This window comes from Chaetodon auriga, chromosome 4 (assembly GCF_051107435.1).
Source record: "Chaetodon auriga isolate fChaAug3 chromosome 4, fChaAug3.hap1, whole genome shotgun sequence".
NCBI lineage: Eukaryota > Metazoa > Chordata > Actinopteri > Chaetodontiformes > Chaetodontidae > Chaetodon > Chaetodon auriga.
This window is the reverse complement of record NC_135077.1, coordinates 6,429,292-6,456,878: the sequence shown is the minus strand read 5'-3', so window position 1 is coordinate 6,456,878 and position 27,587 is coordinate 6,429,292. Positions and strand designations below refer to the sequence as shown.

At 41.6% G+C, this 27,587-nt stretch overlaps 6 protein-coding genes across 12 annotated transcripts in view; 4 read left to right on the top strand and 2 right to left on the bottom strand.

The window, feature by feature from the left end:
- Positions 1 to 450: 450 nt before the first annotated feature.
- LOC143319260 (histone H2A-like) lies at positions 451 to 837 on the bottom strand. The gene has a single exon (XM_076728055.1). It carries the CDS (start codon positions 835 to 837, stop codon positions 451 to 453), a length of 387 nt encoding a protein of 128 aa, XP_076584170.1.
- A 356-nt stretch (positions 838 to 1,193) lies between these two features.
- On the top strand, positions 1,194 to 1,604 carry LOC143319806 (histone H3). The gene has a single exon (XM_076729025.1). It carries the CDS (start codon positions 1,194 to 1,196, stop codon positions 1,602 to 1,604), a length of 411 nt encoding a protein of 136 aa, XP_076585140.1.
- A 2,476-nt stretch (positions 1,605 to 4,080) lies between these two features.
- On the bottom strand, positions 4,081 to 4,933 carry LOC143319546 (histone H2B 1/2). The gene has a single exon (XM_076728612.1). The coding sequence runs from the start codon at positions 4,927 to 4,929 to the stop codon at positions 4,558 to 4,560; it is 372 nt and encodes a 123-aa protein (XP_076584727.1). The 5' UTR covers positions 4,930 to 4,933; the 3' UTR covers positions 4,081 to 4,557.
- A 2,285-nt stretch (positions 4,934 to 7,218) lies between these two features.
- Positions 7,219 to 13,623, top strand: LOC143319250 (beta-2-glycoprotein 1-like). Its single transcript, XM_076728044.1, has 8 exons — positions 7,219 to 7,360; positions 8,130 to 8,306; positions 8,852 to 8,948; positions 9,367 to 9,443; positions 9,797 to 9,985; positions 10,595 to 10,774; positions 11,306 to 11,503; positions 13,386 to 13,623. The coding sequence occupies exons 1-8, from the start codon at positions 7,285 to 7,287 to the stop codon at positions 13,448 to 13,450; spliced, it is 1,059 nt and encodes a 352-aa protein (XP_076584159.1). The 5' UTR covers positions 7,219 to 7,284; the 3' UTR covers positions 13,451 to 13,623.
- Positions 13,624 to 16,508: 2,885 nt separating this feature from the next.
- On the top strand, positions 16,509 to 24,545 carry nol11 (nucleolar protein 11). The gene is made up of 18 exons (XM_076727350.1): positions 16,509 to 16,664; positions 17,196 to 17,309; positions 17,536 to 17,592; positions 17,799 to 17,947; positions 18,050 to 18,107; positions 18,385 to 18,526; positions 18,810 to 19,016; positions 19,707 to 19,783; positions 20,282 to 20,405; positions 20,663 to 20,754; positions 21,130 to 21,195; positions 21,296 to 21,480; positions 21,657 to 21,782; positions 21,940 to 22,191; positions 22,299 to 22,377; positions 22,488 to 22,580; positions 23,555 to 23,662; positions 23,843 to 24,545. Exons 1-18 carry the CDS (start codon positions 16,518 to 16,520, stop codon positions 23,954 to 23,956), a joined length of 2,190 nt encoding a protein of 729 aa, XP_076583465.1. The 5' UTR covers positions 16,509 to 16,517; the 3' UTR covers positions 23,957 to 24,545.
- A 1,608-nt stretch (positions 24,546 to 26,153) lies between these two features.
- Positions 26,154 to 27,587, top strand: part of LOC143319037 (nucleosome-remodeling factor subunit BPTF-like) — a 44,726-nt gene continuing 43,292 nt past the window's right edge. For 5 of the 7 annotated variants that reach the window (XM_076727598.1, XM_076727597.1, XM_076727600.1 and 2 more), the window contains exon 1: positions 26,291 to 26,995. In XM_076727598.1, the coding sequence (XP_076583713.1) occupies positions 26,419 to 26,995 (577 nt within the window). In that variant the 5' untranslated portion in view covers positions 26,291 to 26,418. Of the gene's footprint in view, positions 26,996 to 27,587 lie in introns of all 7 variants that reach the window. The other 2 variants (XM_076727602.1, XM_076727601.1) reach the window with 2 other exon arrangements.

The following is a 27,587-nucleotide window of genomic DNA, read 5'->3' as shown; positions in this document are numbered from 1 at the left end:
ACATGTTCACGTTGAAAAAGGAGAACGCTGTCAGAGTCATACTGCAGTGAAAGCGAGGGGGAGAAGTGTGCGTTAAGTGCGGAGGAAAAAGAGAGGAAATACTGTGTCCACATTCCTGTTGGTGATGTGTAACAACTTGTATAGTGCCACTGAATATTCCCCCAAAATGAATGAAGTATGTAAAAATGATGATATAGTGCATGTTGGTGCTTGAGCAGTCATGGTGTGGGTTTGCTTTTATTTTGTTTACTGTAGTGCTGGAGTGATTTGACGAGGTCCCCATCTTTACGTGAATACTTTTAGTGTTTAGTTGTGCAATGTGGTTAATGTAGATTTCCTGGTTATTGTGTGAGAAGAATAATAAGAGAGAAAGAGCTCTTTGGAGGAAAAGTGCTTGGCTCTTAAAAGAGCCGTTTTTGCGTGGTCTTCTTGTGTCCTGATGAAGCAGATTTACTTGGTCTTGGCGGGCTTCTCGGTCTTCTTGGGCAGCAGCACAGCCTGGATGTTGGGCAGCACGCCGCCCTGAGCGATGGTGACTCCGCCGAGCAGTTTGTTGAGCTCCTCGTCGTTGCGGACAGCCAGCTGCAGGTGACGAGGAATGATACGGGTCTTCTTGTTGTCGCGGGCGGCGTTTCCAGCCAACTCGAGGATCTCAGCAGTCAGGTACTCGAGCACAGCTGCCAGATAGACGGGGGCGCCGGCACCCACACGCTCGGCATAGTTGCCTTTGCGCAGCAGCCTGTGAACACGGCCGACTGGGAACTGCAGACCGGCACGGGAGGAGCGGGTCTTTGCCTTGGCTCTGGCCTTTCCGCCGGTTTTGCCTCTTCCACTCATGGTTTCAGTACTTTCTAGAGATTAGTACTCAGAGAAAATGTGGCTTCAGTGGCTACAAACCTCCATTATATGTCCGCGCAACGCGCAGGGGGGTTCCCCTCAGACCAATCACAAGAGAGGCTTCCAGCAGAGGCCGAGCGCTCATTTTGAATGGCCTTCTCGCCAATGAGCAGCGGCTATTCTTGCGGCGGCTCGCTCCTCCAGGCGGTGCTGAACTCCAACAGGAGCCCTTCACCAATCACGAGGCGAAGGTCTGCAGCAGCGTCATCATTCCGCAGCCGGTCCCGCACTTAAAGAGCAGCGCGTCTCCTCTACTCACTACATTTTCTCCTGATTGTTGAGAGAAAGAAGAAACCATGGCAAGAACTAAGCAGACAGCTCGTAAGTCTACTGGAGGCAAAGCCCCCAGGAAGCAGCTGGCCACCAAGGCAGCCCGTAAAAGCGCCCCGGCCACCGGCGGTGTCAAGAAGCCTCACCGTTACAGGCCCGGTACCGTGGCTCTCAGAGAGATCCGTCGCTACCAGAAATCCACCGAGCTGCTCATCCGCAAGCTGCCCTTCCAGCGCCTGGTCAGAGAAATCGCTCAGGATTTCAAGACCGACTTGCGTTTCCAGAGCTCCGCCGTCATGGCTCTGCAGGAGGCCAGCGAGGCCTATCTGGTCGGTCTCTTCGAGGACACCAATCTGTGCGCCATCCACGCCAAGAGGGTCACCATCATGCCCAAAGACATCCAGCTGGCTCGCCGCATCCGCGGAGAGCGCGCTTAAATTCAGTCCCTTTGACCAACCACAACAACAACGGCTCTTTTAAGAGCCACCTCACTTTTCACTGAAGAGTCTCCTTTTCTGCCTTTTCTCTTCTATTGCTATTAACCATGACATTTAACTGTTCATCACGATATAGTGTGCTTCAAGGTTTATTAGGATTTATTTTTGCAATGATATTGAGTGTGTTTAGTTGAAAAGCTGTCTTGTTTCACTTTCACTGTGTTTGTACTGACACACTACATGTTCAGGCCCACAGCTGCTCATCATCCACTCTCATCATGTCAAAGTCACTGCTGATTAGAACAAAATCACTGGATCTCTGTGCTGCTGGCTGGCTGGCTAGATAGATAGATGGATAGAGTGGTCAACATGATCAAACTTTAGTTCTTCAAATTATTCAATGGGAATATGGAAACTATCGCTTCCTGCACTACTAGGATGTACATGATTGGGCATTATGTGCTTGTTGTAGCTTAGGTTAGGGTGTCAACTTAGTGTGTTATCAACCAACCAACAATTAACTCTCTGCATTAACTCTGAGTTTAAGTCTTGCTGTCATCCTAGACTCACATCTAAATCCCACATCAACAAGGTGACGGGAACTTCAGCTCATTCAAGACTCTGCAGCTCCACTATTAACCAGAACCAGAGAGCACATCAGTCCACTTTTAGCTGCTCTGCACTGACTTCCTGTAACATTCAGGGTTGATTTTAAGGTCCTCCTTGTGCTCAAAGCCCTTCATGGACTCAGACCAAGCTACATCGCTGACTCCCTCCTTTATTATTTGCCTTCAAGAACACTGTGATCATCTGCTGCTGGTCGACTGCAGGTTTCCAGCAACAGTCCAAAGAAAATCAGGGCTGCAGCCTTCGTCCATGAAGCCCCAAAGCTCTGGAACACACTACCTACACACATACACACAAAGAAAGCTAAAAACGGATCTCTTCACTTTCATTAGCTATTTATTTATCTATCCATTTAATTATTTGACATTCACTTTGTATCTGTTTTTATGTCCACCCTGCTATCCTTATTCTACTCTATTTCTATTTTCACCCTTGTTTCAATCCAACAAGAATTTTACGTTTAGTTTTAGTGTCTTACTGAAAATGATTTTAAATTTCATTTTAGTCTTAGTCGCTTGACCGAAAATTGTAAACTGTGACTTAAACTGTTGGTTTAACTCACATTTCAGTCTTTCATTTTGTTTTCCTCAAGATTTTTGTTTGATTTTAGTCAAATGTTTTTCTCATCATTTTCTCAGGCAGTTTCATGATACTGTAATGGATTTTGAACTATGCGTTTAGTCAGTAGGCTGAGAATGTGTTACTGACTGACTTTTATAAATCATGTAAAAATGAATGGTGAAAGTGTGCTAGATAAAGTGCAATGAAACAACACATTGTGTTTCCTCACAGGTCATCTATTTATTTTCCGCATACATGGCGCTGCGACAGGATGTACAGTAACAGTGAAGCAGACCCTGTAGACATGGCACACTGCCCTCTTCATTTGCATACAACCCGGAGAAATACAAATACTGTGAAATGATTTGGTCCAACTTACATTCCTAGTCAAAAACACACAGTGGTAACAAAACAACAGTTCCCTCCAGAGCTTGTTGTCTGGTAGGAGGTTGAGCAAAACGCTCAGATTGACATCAAAAAGACATTTATAGCAGCCTAAAACAGCCTGTCTTCAGTCGTCAGGGCACGATGACCAGAGATTTTGCAGGAATTATTATCAATATTTTTTTATTTTTTTTATTTTTTATTTTTGCATTGTCTTTACAATTTAGTCATGCAATAAAATGACGTCAACGAACACTTACAAAATACGGTTGATAAAATGAACTCTTTCTACTTCTCTCTACTCTTCTAACCATTTCTTGTTAAGCACTTGGAGCTACAGCTCCTGTATGAAAGCTGCTATACAAGCAAAGATTATTATTGTTGTTGTTGTTATCAACCTTGTATTTGTTTATGTACTGCTTATAAATGACAGGCGCGTTTAAAATATTGTCACCAAAACCATTTAGGAGTCATGTACATTATTTCATCTATTTTGTCCACTGGCTTTGCATTGTTTTTCTTTCTGATGGTCTGCAAATTAGATGTCTGTCTCGACAATGACACAAAACAAAAACGCAAACAAAACAACACACAATGAAAAACAAATGATTCACAGTTCAAGAATAAGATCATTTAAAAATAAAGTCAGAAGTAAAACTAAACACATTCATAAGTCAGCCTACATCTTACACAGGAGACATTTGTTTATGATGTGTTAATTGAACCAATAGTTCAGACATTTAAAGACTGTATTTGTACACAGCTCACACATTCTTTAGAAGTGTTGCCAACTCCTCAGTGAGTAAAGTAGCTAAAGGCTGTCCTAAAAGTCGCCAGAAGTCGCTAAATGACGCATTGCATGATTTACATAAATACAGAGTCACATTAAGTCATTTTTATTTGGCAACTTTGCAAAATTATGTCATTTGGCGTCAATCATTTAATACAGAACGGAAAATGGTAGAGGATGGACAGGATGAGCCGTCTGTAATGGTCGCTTGCAGTTCTTGGAGGCTACTCCTTTGTTCGAGATCGACGAGGAGTCACTGAGTAGGGCTACCACTGCAGCAGGGAGAGGGACGAGGGGCGATCACACACAGCACAGCCGACCTCATTGCTCGTTCAGCAAAATGGGACGATTCACCCCATCCATCTTTTAGAACGCCAGCGAAAGTAGTCGTTTTGATATGCCTCCACACTGGCTGTTAGTGCCCTTCTTCTTAGTTCTGTTTTTTTCTTACCTAATGCTTGAACTCACACTCAAGAGATGCTTGAGAGAAGTTTGTTTGAGTTTTGTTTTTGTGGCAAAAGGAATATTAACTCTGTACAGAAAAGTGGTGGCTCTTAAAAGAGCCTTTGGGTTTGAAAGACGCTGTGCAGTTTACTTGGAGCTAGTGTACTTGGTCACAGCCTTGGTGCCTTCAGACACGGCGTGCTTGGCCAGCTCACCGGGCAACAGCAGACGAACGGCGGTCTGGATCTCCCTGGAAGTGATGGTGGAACGCTTGTTGTAATGAGCCAGACGTGAAGCCTCACCGGCGATGCGCTCGAAGATATCACTGACAAAGGAATTCATGATGCCCATGGCCTTGGAAGAAATGCCGGTGTCGGGATGAACCTGCTTCAGGACCTTGTACACGTAGATAGCATAGCTCTCTTTCCTGGTCCTTCTCCTCTTCTTGCCGCTCTTCGTGGCCTTAGAGACGGCTTTCTTGGATCCCTTCTTGGGTGCAGACTTCGCTGGTTCAGGCATTTTGGAGTTTGTACTTTACAGCACGGATGATGTTCTTTGAGGAGAGTGACCTTATTTATACAGGTTCCATGCAAATATAGCTGGGTAATCTCCCTCCTGTGATTGGTTGCGCTGCTCACGGCTGGAGGGGAGGTGGGCTTGCTGTTACGAGACCACCACCCCCACCCCCCCCCCACCCCGCGCGACCAAAAGCAAGCGTACATTCAAAGTAGACAGTTCCGTCACAAACGGCTGAAACGCGGCGCTGATGTAGTTCTCAGTGTGAGCAGCTCCTCCACACAAGAACAAAGCCTGGAGCCTTCCTCATCAGTAACAGCCAATCGTCATTACAGTTCAATTCAAGTTTTATTTATAGCGCCAAATCACAGCAGAGGTTGAGTCAGGACACTCTCCATATAGAGCCGGTACAGACCATACTCTTTATCTACAGAGATCAATTGCCTCTTGAGCAAGCACTTGGTGACAGTCGTGAGGGAAAACTTCCTTTTAACAGGCAGAACCAGGCTATGGGTGGACGGACATCTGTCTTGACCGATTGGGTTAGAGAGAGAGAAATGCAGTGAGTTACAGCTCTAATAAAAGACTCTTAGCAATATATAGTTTTTATAGCATAGCATAGTATATACATATACGATATATGTACATATATACATATACGTGAAGCAACCCAGTGCCATAGAAAAAGAGAGTTGCTGCGACACTGTCAGATCTCGCCGCCATGCCGTCACGTGGTACATGTTGCTCAAAATATTTGTTTCCCGTGGTCAATCTGTTTGAATAGAAAGACACCAGCAGCAATTTTCGTTTAGTTCGCTTAATGTTTGTTGATTGCAACGCGTCGTTGACTGCGCATTTACTCAATGTATCATTTTTCTTGGGGAGTGGCAGAGACACAGTATTTATCAGTTTTTCTTTATTCATTTTGTCATTTTGGAAGGAAGAGGACTGCTCAGTTTCCTCTCAGCAAATGTACTTATTCTCCCAGAGGTGTTTTTTTTTTTTTTCTTTTTTCTTTCTGTAATGGATTTTTCAAAAAGACACACTCTCCACACAAAATAGAAGCTTGGATCTTCTATCCATGCGCGTTGAATGACAGTGTTTGTTCCTGTTATTATCCCACATCAAAGAAAACAGGCAGGATGAGGCCCATTCTGGACCGGTCTGTGTTCAGCAGGTCCATTATGAGGTGGCTTTTCCACAAGAAGTGTCATTCAAAATGAAACTTCCTAATGGATCGATTGAAAGGGGAGTAGGCTCAGGTAATTTCCAAGACTGCTCATCTGAGTTGTGAAAAGAGTTCTACAGCAAAAGCACTGTGGGTGCCACTGTTAAGACCCCCAACCTCACACACAAGTACCAAAATTATCAGTGGCAAGCCATTGGGGTTTTGGTGTTTTACTAATCATATTCTGTTTCTCTGTCCCAACTTTTTTGGAAACAGGGTTGTGTGTGAAGCACTTGGTACATGTGATTTCTTTGTTGTAAAACACTTTGAGCTGCATTTCTCATATGAAAGATGCTACATAATCCTTATATTGTTATTATTATTAGTAGTAGTAGTATTGTTTTTTTTATTATTATCATCATTGTTTTTAAAACCAGAGAGGGAAATCTTTGAGAAAATCCTGGGTACGGCCCTGAGTACGGTATCACTTTATTTCAACCTAACTGAATTCAGACATTGATATCCAATCTGTAGCTGCTCCCTCAAAGAAATCTTCTCTTTACTGACACATGATATCACATATTAACCTTTGTTTTAAAGTAACTTTTACCTCACATTTCTGAGAATTTTGTATAGTAACCGCTTGACTTTGTTAATTGCCCTTGATGCTCTTAACCTCAATAAGAGGCATTTCTGTTTTCTTTATGGTTGAACAGGGCACCAAGCATGCTGTGAGCAGCGATGATGCAACGAAAGAAAGTAAAGAACGGAAAAGTCTTAGAACACAGATTCTTACGCCTCTTTACCGTTATGAATTTTGTCAGCAATGGACCACTCATCATTCTATGTCATTCTTTTGTTTTTCTGTGCTTCTGTCTCATTATACTAAGCTCTTTAAAGATTTAAGTCAGAGCAAAATAGGGCCAAAAGGTTGTTCAATGCTTGTGTTTTTTTGTGCTATTGCAGCAACAAGGGAAAGTCCGCTGTTGCACTGTTGGAGTGTTTCATTTCCAGTAAAATGTCCAAATAGGAGCAAAACAAGGATCAGCAGGGAGCGGTTACCTCATGCTGCTCTTATCTGTTTGCTTTTAGAGAAACACAAACAGCAGTGACGGAGGGGACAGAGATTCAGTATTTAAACCAGAGACCAGGGGAAAGAACAGAGCAACATCTAGACACTTAAGGAAAGGATGGAGCGCCTTCTGAATTTGATTCTGCTATGTCCACTTGTACTTTTTATAAGTGTGACTTCTGGACAAGACACTGGTATTTTCTATTATTACTAGCTTTTATTTGAATTTATATGGCTTGAGCTGCTTGAATCCACACTTGCATGTATTTATTGCTGGGCTGTTTTTATGGCTTTAGCATCTGGTAAGATTAGATGATTAGATTTAGTAATGTCTATACTTTACAGGACACAATTTCTAAAGACATTTGTTTAAGTAGGAATGACCATATTTAGTTTTAGGGTACAGGGGTACAAGGCATTTTCATTTCATATGTTGTTTGAAGGGCGGCACGGTGGCGCAGCAGGTAGTGCGCGTGCCTCACAGCAAGAAGGTTGCTGGTTCGGCCTTTCTGTGTGAAGTTTGCATGTTCTTCCCGTGCATGCGTGGGTTCTCTCCGGGCACTCCGGCTTCCTCCCACAGACCAAAAACATGCTCGTTAGGTTAATTGGTCTCTAAAATTGTCCGTAGGTGTGAGTGTGTGAGTTGTCTGTCTGTGTGTCTGTGTATGTTGCCCTGCGATCGGCTGGCGACCGGTTCAGGGTGTACCCCGCCTCTCGCCCATTGCTAGCTGGGATAGGCTCCAGCCAACCCCGAAATGGGATGCGCGGGTAAAGAAGATGAATGAATGAATGAATGAATGTTGTTTGAAATGGTTTGCTTCAGTTGTTGTTGCAACATGAAGCTGACTGAAACCAGTTTTTCCGCCCTCTCTATATAAAACACACAAATTTATAAATCTACAACTGTACTGGAATATTGTGTCAAGCAAATTGACATTTCATTAACTCAGTTTGTCCTTGCAGTGTGTTTTAGGCCTGAGCTGGCTGGAAACATTGAGATGGAAGGGCTCCAGAGGTACTTTAGCCCCGGTGCAGAGTTAGCGCTGTCCTGTAAACAGGGATACACCCCCATCTCTGGTCCTCTGAAGATTGTTTGCACTTCCACTGGAGAATGGACAAAAACCAAGCTCTTGTGCATACGTGAGTGTGTGTCCTACAAATTTATACACTTCAGGTATTTTTCAAGTCTAACAGTGATATAATTTTCAAGGAAACTAGTTGCATAATAATGTCAATTTAACTGCAATAATCAATTGTCAGTTTTACTATAAACAAGACTTGTTTTTTATTTAAAAAATGAAATGCTTTAATAGATTTTTGGAAGAATATTTATCAAGCATGTGAAGCAATGTGAACCATTGCTATCGAGCTCTGATTACTGTTCTCTTTGATTCTTTGTCAAAGCACCTAACGTTGCATTTACAAATATTCTGTAGATTTCTCTTATGCAATGGTGTATGAATGCATATATTCAGGACTGAAGAGTTAGTTATTCGTTCTCTGTTCACTGACCACATAACCAACAGAGAACATGTTCATCAACACATCTTGACTTCAGTTAGGCTGTATACGCTTACAGACGAAACAGCAAACACGTCATTCTATGTTTGCATTTTACATTTGAAGAACTGAAAAGCAAAACTTTTCATTTACACGTGTTTTCTGTTCTGTATTCTCCTTTACAGCGAAACGATGCCCCTATCCTGATCCATTGTCTAATGGAGAATTGTACTATGAGGATACGGTGTACCAGAGTACAATCAACTATACTTGTCATGAAGGGTAAAGCAAGAACATTGTGTTGAATTTCATTGTGTGACATCTGTCATTTGCTCTCTCCGCCACCTTGCTGTCCCTAATAGATTGCTGGTTATAATTTTACATATTTTTTCTCTATTTAATCTGCTTTGTCAACCTATTTGAGATCTCACACTTCAGTTAAGTAGTTGACTTAAACTGTTTAAGCGTAAGCATACAGAACAAACAGAGTTATCTCCTGAAAATATGCTTTTGGTGCCAATCTCCTCATCACATAGCAGGTATAGGTGATGTGGTGAATACAGCTCTGTGATTTTAGCACTATTTTAGCATTCCAGTCCCCGTCAACATCAGGCTTCAAATGCACTTAATCTGATTTGAGCCCACCATCATGTGCTTTCTCAATATATTTGTAACACAAGCATCATTGCGCTCTGCACAGGTACATTTTGACCGGATCTAGCACTGCTGAGTGCCTTGCCAATGGAACATGGAGCGCATCAGTACCAGAATGCAACCGTATGTAATCCGCTGCACTACACTGCACAATATATACCTTGCATTTTTTTTTTTTTGTCTCTACGTGCTCTGGTATAGTTTCTATTTATTGCATTCCATGTTCTGCTCTAACAACTGAAATTACCAGCTGGGGATCAGTAAAAGTTTACTGTATCTTAGCTGCTCTCATACAAAGTCTCCTGCATGTGAAATTGACCACAGCTAAGCTATCATTGAATTTGCCACATTGGAAATCTGAATAAACCGCGCAAAACAATAAAAAATATACACATACTCATGAACAATGGACAAAAACCAAAGACATACAGGACAAACATGTGTTACATGGACATATTCTGTCTCTTCTCTCATAGCTGTGACCTGTGATCTCGCTCCGATCCCACAGTTTGGGACGGTAACGTACAGCAGGAGGATCAGAGGGAATAGAACTGATTACGGCGTCCAAGTGATATATAAGTGCCTGCCTCCATACATACTTATTGGCGACTCCAAAGCACGGTGCACTGCCAGTGGCACCTGGACCAAGACACCTGAATGTAAAGGTACAAAAGTTAGACAAGCAGGAGCTGCTGTGAGAACACCAGGAGTAACTATTGTGGCATAAGAAGCATTTACTGATCACAACTATTACCCTCATGTTTTACTGTAGGACAGGTAAAGGTGAGCCAAAAAACACACACCTTGAAACATGTGTATGATACTGTTGTGACTTATCTTCTTTACAAAATTGGGGTTCAAAGTTTTTCTTACAATCAGCAGATGAGAGAACAACCTCAACACACGGTCCACTTCAATGACTTCTATTTAAGCAGGAAGTCACACTCAAATGAAGGCCTCTTTAATTTATGTATTCTGTCCAGATTTGTCTGTGTGTGAAGAATCATGCACACACACACACACACACACACACACACACACACACGCACACACACACACACGCACACACACACACACACACATCCAGGGGGCAGCTAGAGGCTCTGCTGCTGTCAAATACATAAGACATACATTTTGTTGGGCTCATACACTTCAAAATGCATGTGATAACTGGCAAACAAGTGGTAAAAATATGACAACATACTGACTGGCAATATGACGTCATTTTCATATGTGGAATCTCTAACGAATGGACTAACTTGCTTCCCTTACAGTGGTGACCTGCCCTCCACCGACGAACATCGACAGAGGCTACATGTCAAGCAACGACCAGAGAGACTATGACTACATGGAAACTGTCAATTACGACTGCCTTGGACAATATGTACTTGAAGGAAGTTTCCAGATTCATTGTCAGAAAGATGGAACTTGGTCTCAAAAGCCATCCTGCAAGGGTAGGGCTCCAGCCCTTACAGTGTTTTTACCTAATAGATTTTGGTGATAGCTGCATTCTTGGGTGATGTTGTGAAGAAGTTAAGACCTGCTTGTAGTGCTTTGAGAGTTTAGCTTGATTGGGAGGGGTGGCATAGGCGAGAAATGTTGCATTTGGTCATGTGCTAATCAACCCAATTCCATTACTCTTATTCCTCATTCTATTTCAATCCCATCACCCATTTTCTGTCTGTGAGATTTTCTGTCTCACAGATGTGTAAAGGCAATAGGGAATGCGTATCAATGTTAAAATGTCTCTGCATTTCACATGTGCTAAAAACAGACCTAAACTTTCACATTCAAAATGATCTAAACTCCTCCCAAAGTGGGAGCAACAGGTTTCACATTTAATTATCAGCCCTTATTAATGTCTAACAATATTACCTCCTACATGACAAGTGAATTTTGATCGGTGAATATAATGCAGCTAACGACTCAAAAACGGTACAACACTATATTTCCTGCATGTTTTTTCTTCTCCTTGTCACATACAGCTCCTTGCACTGTTGCCTTACATAGAGCAAGGATAAGCTACAGAGGACAAAAAATCTGGATCGATGACCTCCCTCGTAGCAGAGTCATGCACAATGACATTATCTCAGTCTACTGCATGGACGAGGCCAGGAAATGTGGCTATGCAGTGCCAACCCAGTGCATTGATGGACGACTCAAAATTCCAGACTGCTTTAAAGGTAAGGAAGATAAAAACACAACATGTCATCGCCAGAACACTAGATAGGCTTTACGGCATTGTATTTTATTTATTTATTCTTATTTGCCGCCTTACTATCACTGCTCAGCCTCACAGCCTAAGACATTGATGCCAGTTTTGCACGATTAGCTGTTAACTTGCGCTAACTGCTCTTTTCTAACTCCAATTACCACATTTTAATTAATGTAAAGGGACCGTGCTTTATATTTCTTTACATGTCCATGAAAATAATCAGAGCAGTTGGTGTAGTATAATTATTTGCCCTCCTTACCTCCTGTTTTCCTCAGTTTGTTCCAAAAAGTGACTGTTATCACTCTTAATCAAGCTCAAGGTCTGCAGATGAACTTTTTCACTGGTTCTTGTTTGGGCGTTTCATTCATTCTTTCCCTTCCCTGTACAGTGTAATTATGTTTCCTGCATGGCAGGTCAATTAAAGTACTATTAGTACTATTTATTGGTAGAAATAGTAAAGTTCTTAGAGGTATTGTGAAATTAGTGGCATCTAGTGGTGAAGCTGCAGATTGCAACCAACTAAATATCCCTCACTTCACCTGCCCTTTTCAAGCATGTTAGAGAACCTACAGAACAGTGGCTGCTAATAATGTCCTCTCTTGAGCACTGCATGTTTAAAACTATATTCTGATACTAGAACTAGGCAGTAAAACAGCACAACCCACCTTTGACATGTCAAGTGATACTGTGTTTTAGTAGAGCATGTTAACGTTTTCCCCTACAAAACTAGGATTATTGAAATTACTACCAATAAACTGGTAAAATAAACCTGAGGCCTTTGGTACCACTGATGATCAGAGGTCTTAGGACAGGTTGGTAATCCTGATTAGACATGTGAGCGAGTTCTTGATGCCTAAATTGAAATTGAAATAAAACAAGCTGCTACAGCAGTTTATTGAATAGAATTTTCTTTTAATCAACCAAACTGACAAGACCTACTGGCAAGCTCTTTAGTGATTTATACATTCACCAGCTTATAACATTAATCAATTACTGCATTTTTTTCCCCTACATTTATGCCAATTCAGATGTCCCCAGTTTGTAATACTCCAAGCAGAGAACCGTTGCTGTAACAATCAGTTGATGGCGTAGTGTGTGCAGAGAGCTCCCATCACCCAAATTAAGAAGGGTGAAATAACAAGTTTTCTCATTATTTAATATATTTTTTAAATAATAATAATAACCATCAGTACAGCTTATAGTCTAATACAAATAAAAGATAGGATAAGACTTTATTGTTGTTCATGTTGTATGGATATACAAGGATATAGTGCAGTTCAGTATAGAGAGGAACTAAACTGTGTTTCTCCTGGTCCCCGGTGCAAAACAAAAAGAATGAAGCAACATTCAGACTACACGTAAGGTGCAAGAGTACAAACAAGACACAGAACAAGGTACAAACATGTAGTACACTATGCAGGACAAAAACTGCTACAGGACTGTGTTAAAAACAGAAAAGTATTAATAAGAATGGGTATAAAGTAAAAGAAGCAGTTTTTTTACTTTCAATCACCAGTCAAATGGCAATCTCATGTTCCTTACTCCTTGGAGCTGCCACACACGCTCACTTCGTTTGTTTTTCTGACTGTGCTTTGGTGAATAAGATAAGATAAGGCTTTATTGATCCCACATCGGGGAAATTAAGTCGTTACAGCCAGCAAGTAAAAAAACAGCAAAAACGGAAGCACATTCAACACTGACTATTTCTAAGGATCTGTATTGCTATTAAAGTCTGTGTGTAAACATTCTAACCTGTTCTCTCTCTTTCTCTCTCTCTCTCTCTCTCTCTCTGTGTGTGTGTGTGTGTGTGTGTGTGTGTGTGTGTGTGTGTGTGTGTGTGTCTTTATTAGAGCCCAGCGTAATTGATTATAACCTTCATTCGAGTTCGCTTCCATCTGAAATCACTCAGTGTTGAAACAGCAGCTCATCCCTTCCCTGATGATTATCAAACTACTGCAACAAGAAAAATGTGTTGTTGTGTTATGCTCTCTGAAATTAAAGAACGTGATCTGACTCCAGCTGTCTTTTTGTTATATGTGACACAATTCCCACATGTTCAACATTTCAGTCAGAACTTTATCTGATTCAGTCTGAATAAATAAAGTGTGTTATGCTGCTACTTCATTTTCTGTTGATAATTCACTTTGGCAAGTCAACTTTGTAAAAATGAAAACAGCCAAATACAACATGTGACGGACAGTTGTTGAGGTCAGTGAATGTGATTAATTAATTGTAGCTACAAGGAGAAATGTGCAGGGTCAAAGTAATGAGGCATTGCTCACAGATGAGGACTCAGTAGGTTTTAGTTTGTCTGGCAACCCAATCACCAGAATAAATGTAAGGTTTAGTACATTTCTTCAAACGTGGATATTTTGGAACTTTATATTTTCTTTATGTTCTTTACCTTTAAACTTTGTGTCTTTACGTTTCAATTTTCAATTTTATGTTGAGACAATGCTGTGGTTAAGGTCTGGTTAAGTTTAAGCACAAAAACACCCAGGAAAAGGTCATATTTTGGCTTGAAATATCCTGTTTAGTTGTCTCGAACACAGCTTGAACAGAAGACTGCTGTTTGGTCGTCATCTTTCTAATGCCTCGGGCCTCCTCCTCCTGATGAGAAAAGCTCATATACGTGTACATGTAGTCTGAACTATATCACTTTGATATCTACAGTAGATGACTGACATGATGCATATGAAACATAGTCTCTGTAATAGCAAACAATCCCATACACTCTAAAAAGTAGCTCAGAGGGCCTGTTGACGCCACTTTATTTAATACATGGATACGAGTTCAAAATTGTAATTATTTGATTTAGATAATTTATAAGTTGTGATCAAATAATAATGTTAATCACATCAACTTAACTTTGCTTGCGATTTTAACTCAAAATTCATTGTTGATGGGTTTAAAACAAAATTCAAGTTGTCATAAGTTAACAAACTTGGCTTCTTAACTTGATTTTTCTCAACTTTGACTTCACAATTTGAAGTTCCCACACAATGTGCCTGGACAAGTTCTGAGTAAGACGGTGTGTTAGCAGGCTGAAAAACCTTGATAAAATCAACATTTCATGGTGAATAAAATTTATTTCTAATAGTTCTACTGAAGTAAGGGATTTACACTTGTTTCAGTGACTTTCGTTGAGATAATATGTGCCCAGCAAGAGAGAAGTGTTGGGGAAAGGATTATTCAAATTTTGCTCATTTGACTGTGTGACCACCAGCTACATATGCTACTGTTACCCCACTGTCACAGCTACAATTTTTAAAAAATGTAATGTTCATTCACATGCATAGCTGTGTAGTTCAAATCGTGTGGGGCAAATTGTGGTTTGATATTTCTGTGAGAGGAATCAAAGAGGTAGAAACAAACGATTTTTTTCATTTTGTCTGCCTGTGTAAAATCTGCAGAAAGAGATTTTAGTCATGTAATTGTAATGACATAATCTTTGCATTATTATTGTAATTAACTAGACAACATATACAAGTACTTTAAAATTATATGGTAAAGTCAGTTGAAGTAACTTTTTTTTTGAGTTATCAACTTAAAAAACTTGGCTTTAGGCTAGCAGTTATTAAGTAAGCAGTACTTAATATAATCTTTGACTGAAGAGGAAAAGCTAATTCAAAGTAATGTAGTTTGTTGGTTCAATATAATTTCAAGTGAAGCTGTCATAACTTAAAGACTAATGCAAACTGGTGCGTTGATTTTTTTTTTTTTTTTTTCTTTTTGAGTCTAAACATTTCCTTTTAGAGTGTAGACTGGCCCCATGCCTGGATCAGATTACACCATTGTTTTTCTGTCTTGGACGATGATCACCGGGTAAGATCTAACGATCACAGTGCCGTAAACTCTTGCCGTGTTTGAAGATTACATATCCTCCTTAGACTCCGCCTATTCATTTGTGTCCTCTGTAGTGGACATTTGGTTTTGATCTATATCTTTTGACTCATTTGAAGTCCTGGTGTGCTCAGTAGAAGACATCCTGGCCTTTCCAATGATATCTCATGTTTTTGGGTGGGATGAAGGGAACTTTATTTTCATGCTGAGACAAAGTGAAGACTTCAGCAAAACGCCAGGAAAAGAGAAAAAGTAAGTCAAAAATTGTTAAGATAGTTTTTTTTTTTTTTTTTTTTTTTTTTTTTATGAATGTTTAATAATGTCAACTTTGTTCAGTAGTTCAACAAAAGATATAGGCCAAATGTTCAGTTTCATTTAAAAAAAAGGACTGACATTTTTGTTTTCTTGTCAGGCTATTATGATTTCGTTGTGTTATGGTAAAATCGTTCTGTTAGTCCACTACAGTGGACATGCTGTAAAATCTAAACTAAAAATAGAGACAGGAAATCACAAAAACAAAACAAACAAACAAATAAACAAATAAAAAAAAAAATAAAAATGAAAGATACTTTTTTCCCTTGGTTCTCAGGAGGATATATGACCCCGATCGATCAGCCATGTCTTATTTCATGATATTGTTCGGCCCAACAGCAGAAACCTGTAAACTCTCCACATCGCACATGAACACACTGCAATAAGGAAATTTTTCGCCATGCTGCACCTCACTGAACACACACGTACAGTGTAAACAATCCAAAAGTCTTCACTTAGAAATTTTATTTATTTCTCGCTTATCAGATTTCTTCATTATTTTCTTGAAAAAATTGAAAATGAACAACGATAGTGACAAAGACACGATGTTAAAACTGTGTTTGGATAGATAGGTAGAAGTGCATAGATAGATAGATAGATGTATATGTATAGATGTTTTTTGTGGAATATCCACAGTTTTCAGAAACTCCGAATGTCAGGTTGAGTTTTAGGAACGTGTGTTTTAAGTTATGCACACTATATTAATACAGTATATTCATTTTCTGAAATGGTGCAGAAATGAACCATCAGTAGGCGGAGCAGTCAGCGTTCTCGTCGTTCGTCATATCTCGCGAGATCCGACGAATTGCACTTTCTTCTCATCCAGCATGGCTGCGCTGTATGAGGGATACACGTTGTGTGGACTCGTTCCATCTCAAACTCTGTCAAATTCAGGCATTCGGGGCATCGAAGCGGAGAGAGACAACGACCATGTCGTCGTCACCGACACATCCAGATCCGTCACGTTGTTCAAGGTAACGTATAACGTTTGGTTGGGGGGATCTCCTAAAGTGGGCTAGCAGGTCTGTGCGTCCTGTGTAACTCGTGTTGGCATCCTCGGCTATTAGCAAAAGCGACAAAAAACACCAGAGCAGACGAGTGAGGACAGGACACATGCCTCGGCTAGCTGCCGTAATAGCTCATTTTCAGTGAAAATCCTAAGTAAGGGTCGCATAGGCTGGAGTAAACATCGAGCCAGTGTGCAAAACAAGCAAATGTTAGCTAACGATCGCTATGTCCACCACAAGACATACTCTCCCTGCTAATTATTGATGTGTTTGTGATTCAAGGCTCAGCTTAGATATATCTATGACACTGCCCCCGTTCCGCTAAACAATTCAACAAGCACCTCCTCAGTATATGTCAGTCTGTCATTATCTTCCATCTATCATAATGGACGTTACACTAAGGCTTCCAGTGTAGGCCCTTCATGATGTTATTAACTGCTCAGTTTTTTGTTTTTGTTTTTTTTTGCTTTTTTTTTTGTATTGTTGTGGTTGTGGCAGGTTTCAGACCAGAAGCCACTGAGCAGCTGGACGGTGAAACAAGGACAGACCCTGACCTGTTCAGCAGTCTACAACGCACAGACCAAAGAATATGTGGCAGTCTCAGACAGCAAGGTAGGTTTTCAGTCATTCTTGTGGTGGAAGGTGGAGATGAGCCTACGAGTCTTCATGAGAAGGATTCTGCTGCCTGCTTTGGCTGCTGCACCATCTGCATGCAGCCCCACTGACTTGCTGTCAGAATCAAATTGGGGGAAAAAATTAAACAATAAGTTCTTACCTTAAGTGTAAAATCTATGTTTTTCCATACTACATAAAAAACTGTCTGTGATTTGTTTTTAAGGTGATCCGAATCTGGAAGGAAGGCGACCTACTCTTAGATAAGGCCTTCAAAGCAACTGTAAGTATCAGCGTGGCTATGCAGCTCTTTTCTCTAGCGGCCATTAATGCTTGGATTAGATTGTACAATGTGTAGTCTGATCACACCTAAAGCCAAATGTGTTTACGCCTGTTCCACATGGCCACTCTCGAAGGCAAGGTGTTGTCATTGAGCATTGTGAGACCTGATGAATCGTACAGTCGGGGATAACAGCGTGCACTTTCCAGGTGTCATCAGATGTCTGGAGGGTCCACTCTGTACCTGGAGGGGAGCCTGTGGTCTTGTTCCAGAGAGGAGCTGTGCGACCCCTGGACTCTCTCCTCTCTGCTCCCCAGCAGCCCATAGAGGAGGTCCTTGCTCAAGAAGAGGCCATTAGGTCAGTATGACTACGCTTTACAGCCTCAGTAAATCTTTTTTCATATATAATCCAGACTGAGAGCACAGTACAGAGATGTTAAATTTAATTGTTTGTTTTCAGGTGGAGCACCAACATAGTGGCAGATTCGCAGCAGTTTGTCATTTTCACAACTGAACAGGTAACAGAATTGTACTTGTTAGCTTCTGACAAAAGACACTGACAATTCACTGAATTCCATTTAAAGTATACATTGCACCTCACAATGCTAAGCTAAGCTAATGCATTTGAGGGCAGGCCTCTGTGCCTGCATGTGAATGACATGTATTTTATGACCCATTTATCAATAACTCATTTTGTCTGTCCTCGTATTCTCCAAGGACACGTGCATCAAGTCTTTGTCACTGGTATTTCTAAAGGCCTCTTTGCCTTGAACGGCTGTCATTGTCTTCCCACAGAAAGGAGACAATTTCCTCTACCTGCAGAGACTGAATCCCAACACCCTACAAAGGTACCGGCTGGAGAGAGAGGAGCCTGGTCTGTCCCCTCTCAGCTTCTCTGCCTCCTACAGGGATAAACACGTCCGCCTGCTTTACCTCTGTAAGCCTCAATTTCCTGCATCATTGTTTGACAGCACATGCTACTTTTTTCTTTGTGTAGTTTTCAGATCGTTAAAGATGGATGGCGCATACGATGACAGCCTGATACCTTGAACTAGAGCCCCATGCTTTGTCCCTCAGTGTGCAGCCAACACTGATCTGTTGATTTCAGTAGGGCTTAATCTCAAGTATACATGATGTACTTGTATCATTGGTTCCCTCTCATCTTTTCTCTCATTAATTTGTTTTACCTTTTTGTGCTTCATCGTTTTCCTGCCATTCAGACCCTAACGGTCATGTGTACCAGAGTCTAGTCCCTGTGCGGGGCCTCGGGGCTGACGAGGGCGCCCAGGCGCTCCCGATGCCCCGTAACTTGCTGCTGGGTCTTCCTGTTGGTGAGGGTCTGCTGGAGGCCGCATCAGCCCTGGTCTTGGATGAAGCCCATGTAGCTGTTGTGGGGGTTCCGCATCCCTCTGCAGGAGCTGGTAAAGGTAAATCCGGTTTAATTACGCTGCTTCAAATAAAGACCACAAGTGCTCAGCTCTGACATGTCTGTCTGAGGTTTTAAGATGTAATTAGCCTGAGCATCTGGCTGGATTTCACTCCCCTAGAAGAACCGTTTTAAGCCTGATAGATCTTAATGCCGTCAATCTTGGATACACTGCAAGGCTTTCAGCACGCCATGCCATTGAGTCAGCATGTACAACACCAGAGCTGTGTCCTAAAGGTTTTAAGTAAGAAAAGTTCACACTGCGAAAATGATCAAAGAAGAAAAAACCCTGCATGGTCAGTCTTTACTAAAAAGGTTCTTGCATTGGTAAATTTTACACACAATACCAGGAATGAGACGAGCAGGCGTGCAGTTTATATTATAGAGCTTTTATAGAGAGTCGGGTGACTGACCTGCATTCATTTTCTAGTCTCTGCATCTTGTCCTGTGGGGGAAATATCAAGGATTTTTTTTTGTTGAAACTAAACTTAATTTATAGGTTCAAATTATTCTAACTTAAATGATGACAAGGCTAACAATCAAAGACTAGAAATAATAATAATAATGCAAATAGTGTTTCATTTTGACACGTGAGCCTTGGTTTTGGACTGAATGCTTTCAAATGATGACTTGAAGATGTGTGATTCCAGTATCTGATGTCAGTGTGTGGTTGTTGAATGACTCTTTTCAGACTTCCTCTGCATCTGGAATACCAATTTCCAGACGCTTCAGGCAGGAAAAGAGATGGCGGGTAAAATCTACGGACAGGTAGGAATGTGTTAGTGGATTAAATGCGAGTAAGCCACCAAGCTATTTTTTTTTTTCCTGATATGTCTGTTTTATGATCAGTGGATAAAACAATACGCTGTTATTAATTTTTAGTTGTGCTTGTGGCAGGGCCCTAGAGCTCAGACAGAACAATCACCAGTGTGTACTGCAGAAGTTAGAAGTATGCATGAACCACCCACTCGGGCTTCCCTCATCGTTGTTACAACCCAGATTCCAAAAAAACAACAAATTGGGAGGAATCAGGGTTGTATTACTACAGGCCAAGGTTCCCTGTCCTTCCAGCTGCTGGGTGCTGATGGAGGACTGTATGACTTTGGCAGAGCATTGTGTCTGCTCTCCACTGTGACAGGGCTCACTCTCCCTCCTCACAACTTTATGGCAGTTCACAATCTTAAAATGACACATAAATATGCTAGTTGTGCTGCCTATCACCCCTCTCGCTATCTATCTTAACTTGCCTTGTTTGTTTTCATTTAGCTATGGACTTACTCCAACAAGTTATTCATTCCACATGGGAAGACCCTGTCTGTTATTCCATATGAGTGCCCCAAATCCTCCCTGGCCTCTGCCCTGGGGAAACTAAGGCAGGCCAAGACTGAAGGTGAGCTAAAACAAATGTGTTGTACTGCTGCTGTAATAATAATAACAATAACTGCATTAAACAAATGACCTACAGTGTGATGGAAACGTTTGATGTCCGAGTACACTGATATACATAATATTGCTATAACATAGTGAATAATGCATATTTAGTCATCTGATTGGTTGTTCCTAGTGACACTGCAAGACTGGCAGTCATTTTCTACATTTCAAATTTGAACGTTTACTTAATACAGTGTGTTTTTCTGACTGCTACAGAGTCCAAAGCTCCTGTTTCTGTACCATCTTGGAATAACATTTTGCATGGAGAGAAAGCTCAGCCCTCTAGAGCAGTCGACACCAGGAAGACGGTAAGGCAAAATAAGGCACCCTGCCTGTATAGATTGCCTTAAAACCTGGCCTACAGTGTTTCCCAGACCAACAGTATATATATATATAAAAAACATTGTTCATGGCACTAATCAGCACTAGCATCATGTGAAGTTGTGATTGACTGTCTGATTGAACAATTCATCCCAGAATAAGAAATTACTGAATAAACGCTCAACCAGGCTAGAGTCATAACGGCACCAGTTACCGTTTGTATGTGACAGTTTTTGCAAATCAGCAATTCACTGACTCTGTTCGGTGTTTAAAGTTTTGTGTGTGGTTGAATTTAGTGCCACCTGAAGATTAATGGTTCAGTAATGTTGTCAGTGGTTTGATTATGTTGTGTTTCCATGCAGAGAGCAAACCGCAAGACCCAATCAGCACCTAGTTTAACAACTGACCAAGTTCTGGATCTCATTAAGGTAAACTTTTGGGTTTTCATTGCTTTCTGGCAAATTGCTGGAACAGTGTTAACAAAAAAGTCAGTTTACAATTATAACGTATTTAAATTTCCTCATGCAGACAGCACCAGTTGAAGAGGTCCAGAAAGAGGTGGAGGGGCTCCTGTCCAGGACAGACATCCAGGACCTGCAGTCCTCAGTGGGGCAGCTAGCATCAACCCTTGTGGTCCGGAGTCTGGCTGATCCAGCCTTCTACACCCCAAGCACCCTGGCACAGCTAGTCCACACTCAGTCCCTCTGCCACAGGTCAGTGAGGCGTGGCTATGGCATCAGGATGATGTTATTTTTTTGAAGGGAAAGTGACTGAAGGGTAAAAATGAAAACGTGAACGACTCATAAGGCATTTCTTAATACTGGTGGAGGAATTCAATTATGTGCTGTTTGTGTTGAATGTGACCATGTGCTACCATGACTCTTGACAGTGTGTGTCCTGACCTTGTGCTCCTGGCCTTGGAGAGGAAGGACTACTTTCTGTGTCAGCTCTGCTTGCAGTTCTTCCCCGACATCCCAGAAGCTGTCACCTGTGCCTGTCTTAAGGCCTTTATTAGGTGATGGCTTTGAATACATTCTTGACAGTCTGCATGTGGTGGCTTCAAACAGTTGATTTGCATTTGACATTGTAAACACAGGTTTTTGTAAGCATCCGCAGTTCTTGTTATGAAAATTCAGAGAGAATAACTGTGTTATTGTACCTTCGTCTTGCAGTATGCCAGACGTGGATGCAGAGAAAGTGAGCCTGGAGCCTGACAGCGTCTCCTTCATGGAAACCCTAATCGCCAGGGAGCATGGCCAGGATGGCTTGCAGAATGGTTTCAGCCCCACTCTCTTTGACGAAGACTGCCCAGATGCTCTCGGGGGAGGTGGCACCATCATTAAGACCAGAGCAGAGGAGAAGGGAAAGAGCTCAACTCCACCAGAACAGATCTGTCCAGTGGGACTACACAAGGCTGTTTTACTGTATCCTCCCAGTGCACAGACACCAGATTACTTGCAAGCTGTTTGGTGTGTAATGATCTGAATTTCAAGATACAGAGAACTATGAGACCTTAACTCAAGCTGCACAGAAATGAGGTGCTGCTGACGGCATACAGTGACACTTTCCTCCTCCCACACCTAAAAGATCTCTCCTCCCAACATGTTGTTGTGAGTAACAGCTAGTTGGCTTTCCCCATCTCTGAATTTTCATAACAAGAACTGCGGATGCTTACAAAAACCTGTGTTTACAATGTCAAGTTTCTTTCTCGTCCTATCAGCTTTTTCTCCAGTACCTGCAGTTCCTTTACCTAAAATATTCCCAAGACGCTTACCCACAAATGCATGGATTCAGGTCACCGAGTCTGACTCAGGTCTGTATCACTGATGACTCTGATCATTATGTTTACATGCACACTCATTTCCCACTGTTATTGCTAATATGATAATATCAGGGCTCCCATACGTCCTGGAAAACCTTGAAAACAATTGACCAATTTTCCAGTCATGGAAAACACATGGAAGCGAGAGAGAAGGTAAAATGTCCTGGAAAATCTTGTGTTGTCCTAGAAAATAATCTCAACACTCCCCTCTTTTCCTCTGGCTGAGAATGAACAACTAGACTATGTATCAGAGCTCTGAAAAACCGATGTCATTGCCTCTGTTCAGCTCAATGGGATGCCCTCGGTTATGTTGTGGAAACGCTGTGAACACACCCCCAAGTCAGGGTCACATGGTTAGAAGGAGAAACACACCTACTTTTAGACACTGAGAAAGACTTCAGCAGTTTTTGGATATGCACATAAATCGCAACACCAGCCTTTTGACCGAATGGGAGAGGGAGGCTGTGTTTGCACGGTCTAACAAGATCACCAATTTCTGGAGTATGCATGACTGCATGTGAATGGGGATGTTAATGGGATATTCATTTTTCCTTATCCATGTAAACAGCTTAATAGGAATGCTGTCTTTTTTGGAATAATGGGAAGAACCAGAATATTATGTGCATGGAAATGTAGTCACTGCCTTAACTTGATAATTAGGGTGACCACACTTGACATATTAGCACAGCAGCTAGCGTCAGTCACACCAGGAAAAATGTTTTGCTGTGAGATTGTCAAATCCAGATCTGGTGGACTCTCATTTTGGCCTGTGCTGTGTGCGGTCTGATTTAAGTGCAGACAATTTTTCCAACTTGTTTTATAAATTTCTAATATGTAAAAAACAAAACAAAAACAAGTAAAACTGGCATGATGACATACAGAATTCTCAAACTCCCTGCAATAGTAATTAAACTTGATATAAGATTCACATTACTAACTCTGGTTTCCTTTGCATTTGATTGCAGATCATGGATTGGGTATGCTTACTGTTGGATGCCCATTTCACTGTGCTAGTGATGACTCCTGAGGCCAAAGGCTTACTGCTGAACCTCCACAGCTTTGTTAAGTCTCAGGTAACAAACAAACCCTTTTGTCTGCTCAGTTACTGGCTGAATGTTAAATACTCTGCAAAAGTCGCACAAAAATGTGCAAAATATACGGCAGTTTTGGTCGCATGGTCACGACTGTCACTATCAAACAGAGGCAAAAATGGCTGAAAAATTAAAGTTAAAGATCCCTTCTTGTGTCCTCAGGTGAGACTGGTTTCAGAGCTTGGAAAGATCGAGGGCAGCCTCCAGGAGCTCAATAAGATGAAGGTGAAGAAGGACGTAGGACAGTACTCCATTGAAGTCATCGAGCTGTTTTAGAATGTGTGCAATGCTTTTATTTTTAATAAATCCTTGAGCATATTGTCTCCTTCCAATCTTTCCCCTGTAGTGGTTTCAGTTGTTGTGTACTTGACCCAGGTGATATAATATTAAGTGCATTTTGGCACAGACGCTAGCCATCAGAACTCAAGTTGCAGGAGTTTACTTTATATGAACATAATTATTGATGTAATTCAGGTGCTGAATAAGTTGCAGATGTCTTTGAACCACGTTTTAAATGTATTTCACCTGATCACAGATTAACTATTCAGATGATGTGGTTTGCATGAAGAATTAACAGTCTGCTCATATATCAAACTGGTTAATAATAGATTTGTGAAATGCATGCAAAAGCCACCTAATATGACAATGTGGCAAAAGTTTAACATTTGTAGTGGGGGTCTGCCTTTGAACACTTAATTTTGAGAGTGACTGGCTTTTTTTTTTTTTTGTATGTGTGCTAACACAACTGAATATTTGTGAATCTACCAGCTGTGACTTTGTACTGGATTTTCCAAAGGAAAGTCTTTTATTTTGAATACAAATATATAATGATCCAGAAAAAATAAATAAATAATAGTGTCAAATTATTATTTTTTTTCATTATTTCTGCACGCTTACATTGTGGATAAAAGTCACAATACTTTCTATTAATATTCTAATACTTGATTGTTATTAGGTCCTTGTACAAAAGCCGTTTGAGCCAGTGTGGAGCTCTTCATATTTAGAGCAGCAGCTGTTGTTCGATTCCTCATTTGCTGTACAGAAACACACCTGTGGCCCAATTCAGTAACTGTAAAAATAATCACCTGTACTGCTGACCCACTATAAGATATTCTGACTTTACTTGAGTTATAGAAAAAAAAGTACGTCTGAAAGAGGGCCTGCAGAAATGAGCTATATTGAACTGCAGTTAATACAACAGAATCCAGAGATTTTGTTAAGAAGTTGTTACAGCTATTATTTAACATGACAAGAACAATCAGCAAGTTAGAGACTAATGAAAAAGACATTATCTGCTCTTTTACAGAATGAGTGGGTGTCTAGGCTGCTTACTATAATTAACGTGAACTCGTGAGATACGAACACAAACATCGTTGTCGGCAGGATTCGAAACTGCGCTTGGAGACTCCAATGATCGCCTGAACCACTACAGATGAAACAGCACTTCTGTTAGCGATAAAGTAAAAACAGACAAAAGCAACCATTAATATTGGTTAATATGATTATCTTGCGAGGGTATCATAGATGCCTGGGCTGTGCTTCGTCTCTCCTTGAAGGAACCAGCCAAATTAAATGAAAGAGAGATGCAAACAAAAGCAAAGACGACTTTCAAAAATGAACTGTCAATGTTACCTTATCTGACACATCAGGTCAAACCCAGACTGACACATGATTAATGCAAGAGTGGATGAGAGTTGCGGACCACGAGCTCAGGACGGCACCTTGCGTCTTCTTGATTACATGATTTGGTTTATGCAGCACGAGCTCAGCATCGTTCCGACTTTATTCCAGTTAAATGAACTGGCAGAACTGACTGAAAATGGAGTCTGGTCCCTTGGTAATGTTTAAGTTACATGCATTTGTTTAAGAAATACAAGGCAGCCTTTTCCACAACCTTGTCATTTAAAACATGAAAATATGTATCATGTTAACTTTTATGACTGTTCGTGTCATAGAGCTCATTGTCGGACGTACGCTTATCTTCTCGCCTCCCTTTGCTGTGACGACGATGGCGACAAGGCCGAAAATGAACGACGGTGTTTCGCTGAATACACTCGACCCACCTGTGATTAAAACCATCCACGGGAACCAGCCAACTCGAATAAAGTACTATTGGCGGAAAGCGTTTGCTGGAATAACTAATTTTATGAACTAGCACGGCAACTGCGTCTATTGTAGAATAGTGGGTCACGTGACCACGCATCTACTCAGACCTGTTAGTGTCAAGTCAGAGGACAGCAACTGCATTCACGGATGTGTCAAATTAACTTGGTAAAACGAAAAAGTTTAAAGTTCATTTTTTTCATTATCTAAACGGTCACAGTGAAAACTAGCAATGAATGTAATCGGGTCTGGTACTTTGGTTGTGCTCTCTACACTACGGAATTTAAAATGGTTTTCACTATTTATTTTGGCTGTGCCTTTACTTTGAAAGAAAATGCGCTGTTTTTCCGGTACAACCACTGATATCCGCGGTTAGCTTAACGCAGCTCTGGGGCCTGCTGTGTTTTCAACGGAGGGAGAGCTGAGAAGAAAAATGGCGTCTGCAAGCGACCCAGAGCGGGACACCGGCCATTCAGTTTGAGCTTTCCGCCCTGAAATTGAGGCCGGGGCTTGGTGGGGACCTATCGGGAACAGTCACCAGATCTGTTGGCTTTTGTCTATCCCGCTTTTCTTCGGTGTGTGTGGCTTATTCAAGCACCGAGATTGAAGCGGAACAGAAGATACTCTCTCCTACAATGAGGGGGAGAAGAGGAAGGCCGCCCAAACAAGCAGCCGTGATGCGGGAAGGTTCACCCGGGCCAGTCCGTGGCTCTCGAGGCGGCAGGAGTAGAGGGATGCGTGGACGGGGGAGAGGCAGGGGACGGGGTCGGGGACGAGGAGGAAGTGGCGGCGTTTGCGCCACTGGCTCTGCGGAGGTGGATACAGAAATCTCCGGCCGAGAGAACTTTCATTCGTCCCGGGGCCGCAGGAAAGTTGGAGCCTCCACCACGGCGACGGCCGCGGGATCGCGGGGCAGAGGTAGCAGAGGGAGAGGTAGTAGGGGGTCGAGAGGCGGCCGCGGCAGTAGAGGCGGAGTGAGGCGGCCTCAGACCAAGGTGGTCTACGACGACAACAGCGACGAGGAGGATGATAATTTAAGCTACAGGTCAGAGGAAGATGAACTCCTGAACGACAACCCTTCGTCAGATCTTGAAGAAGAGGAGGCCTTGGAAAACGACTCTGACTATCTGGAGGAACTACCAGATGATGATGATGCCAGCTACTGCACAGAGAGTAGTTTTAGGAGCCACAGCACGCTCGGTAGCACCCCAGGTATGTTCGTTTGCAAGTGCACGTACATTACCAAATCAGGTTTGCATTACTTAAAGTGTGCATTTTATTTTTAGCTCAGTACAGAAACCAAGCCGCATTGTTCAAAATGGAGCTTGCACTCAGAAACAGGCCTTTGTTTACCGTGTGCTCTGCTCGCTGCTGGCTTGCAGATCTGCTCCACGCTTCAACCGGCACTCATGTTTTTGACTTTTGTCACATCAGCACATTTTTTTTGTTAATTTATAATGGAGAATATATTAGTATTTTTTTATTTTCATTTTTTTTAATCGGACTTTTTCATGCGCTCTGTTTTTAACGTGTTTTCATAAGCGAAGAGAAACGGAATGCACGGACTGCGTTTGACACTTTCCATTCATTTCATTCATTGTGCATTTGTACTTATGTAAGAACACGGCCAAGTGCAGTTTCTACTACGTAACAGTAAATACGGTCAATCGAAGCTCGTACTTTGTAAACATTGTTTCCCATTGGCCTCGGATTAACAATTTACGGCTCTGCTTTTTCTAAAACTTCAATGAAATCAAATAAATAATGACTGTATATTTTGTAAATCGTACGCACGGTCATTTAA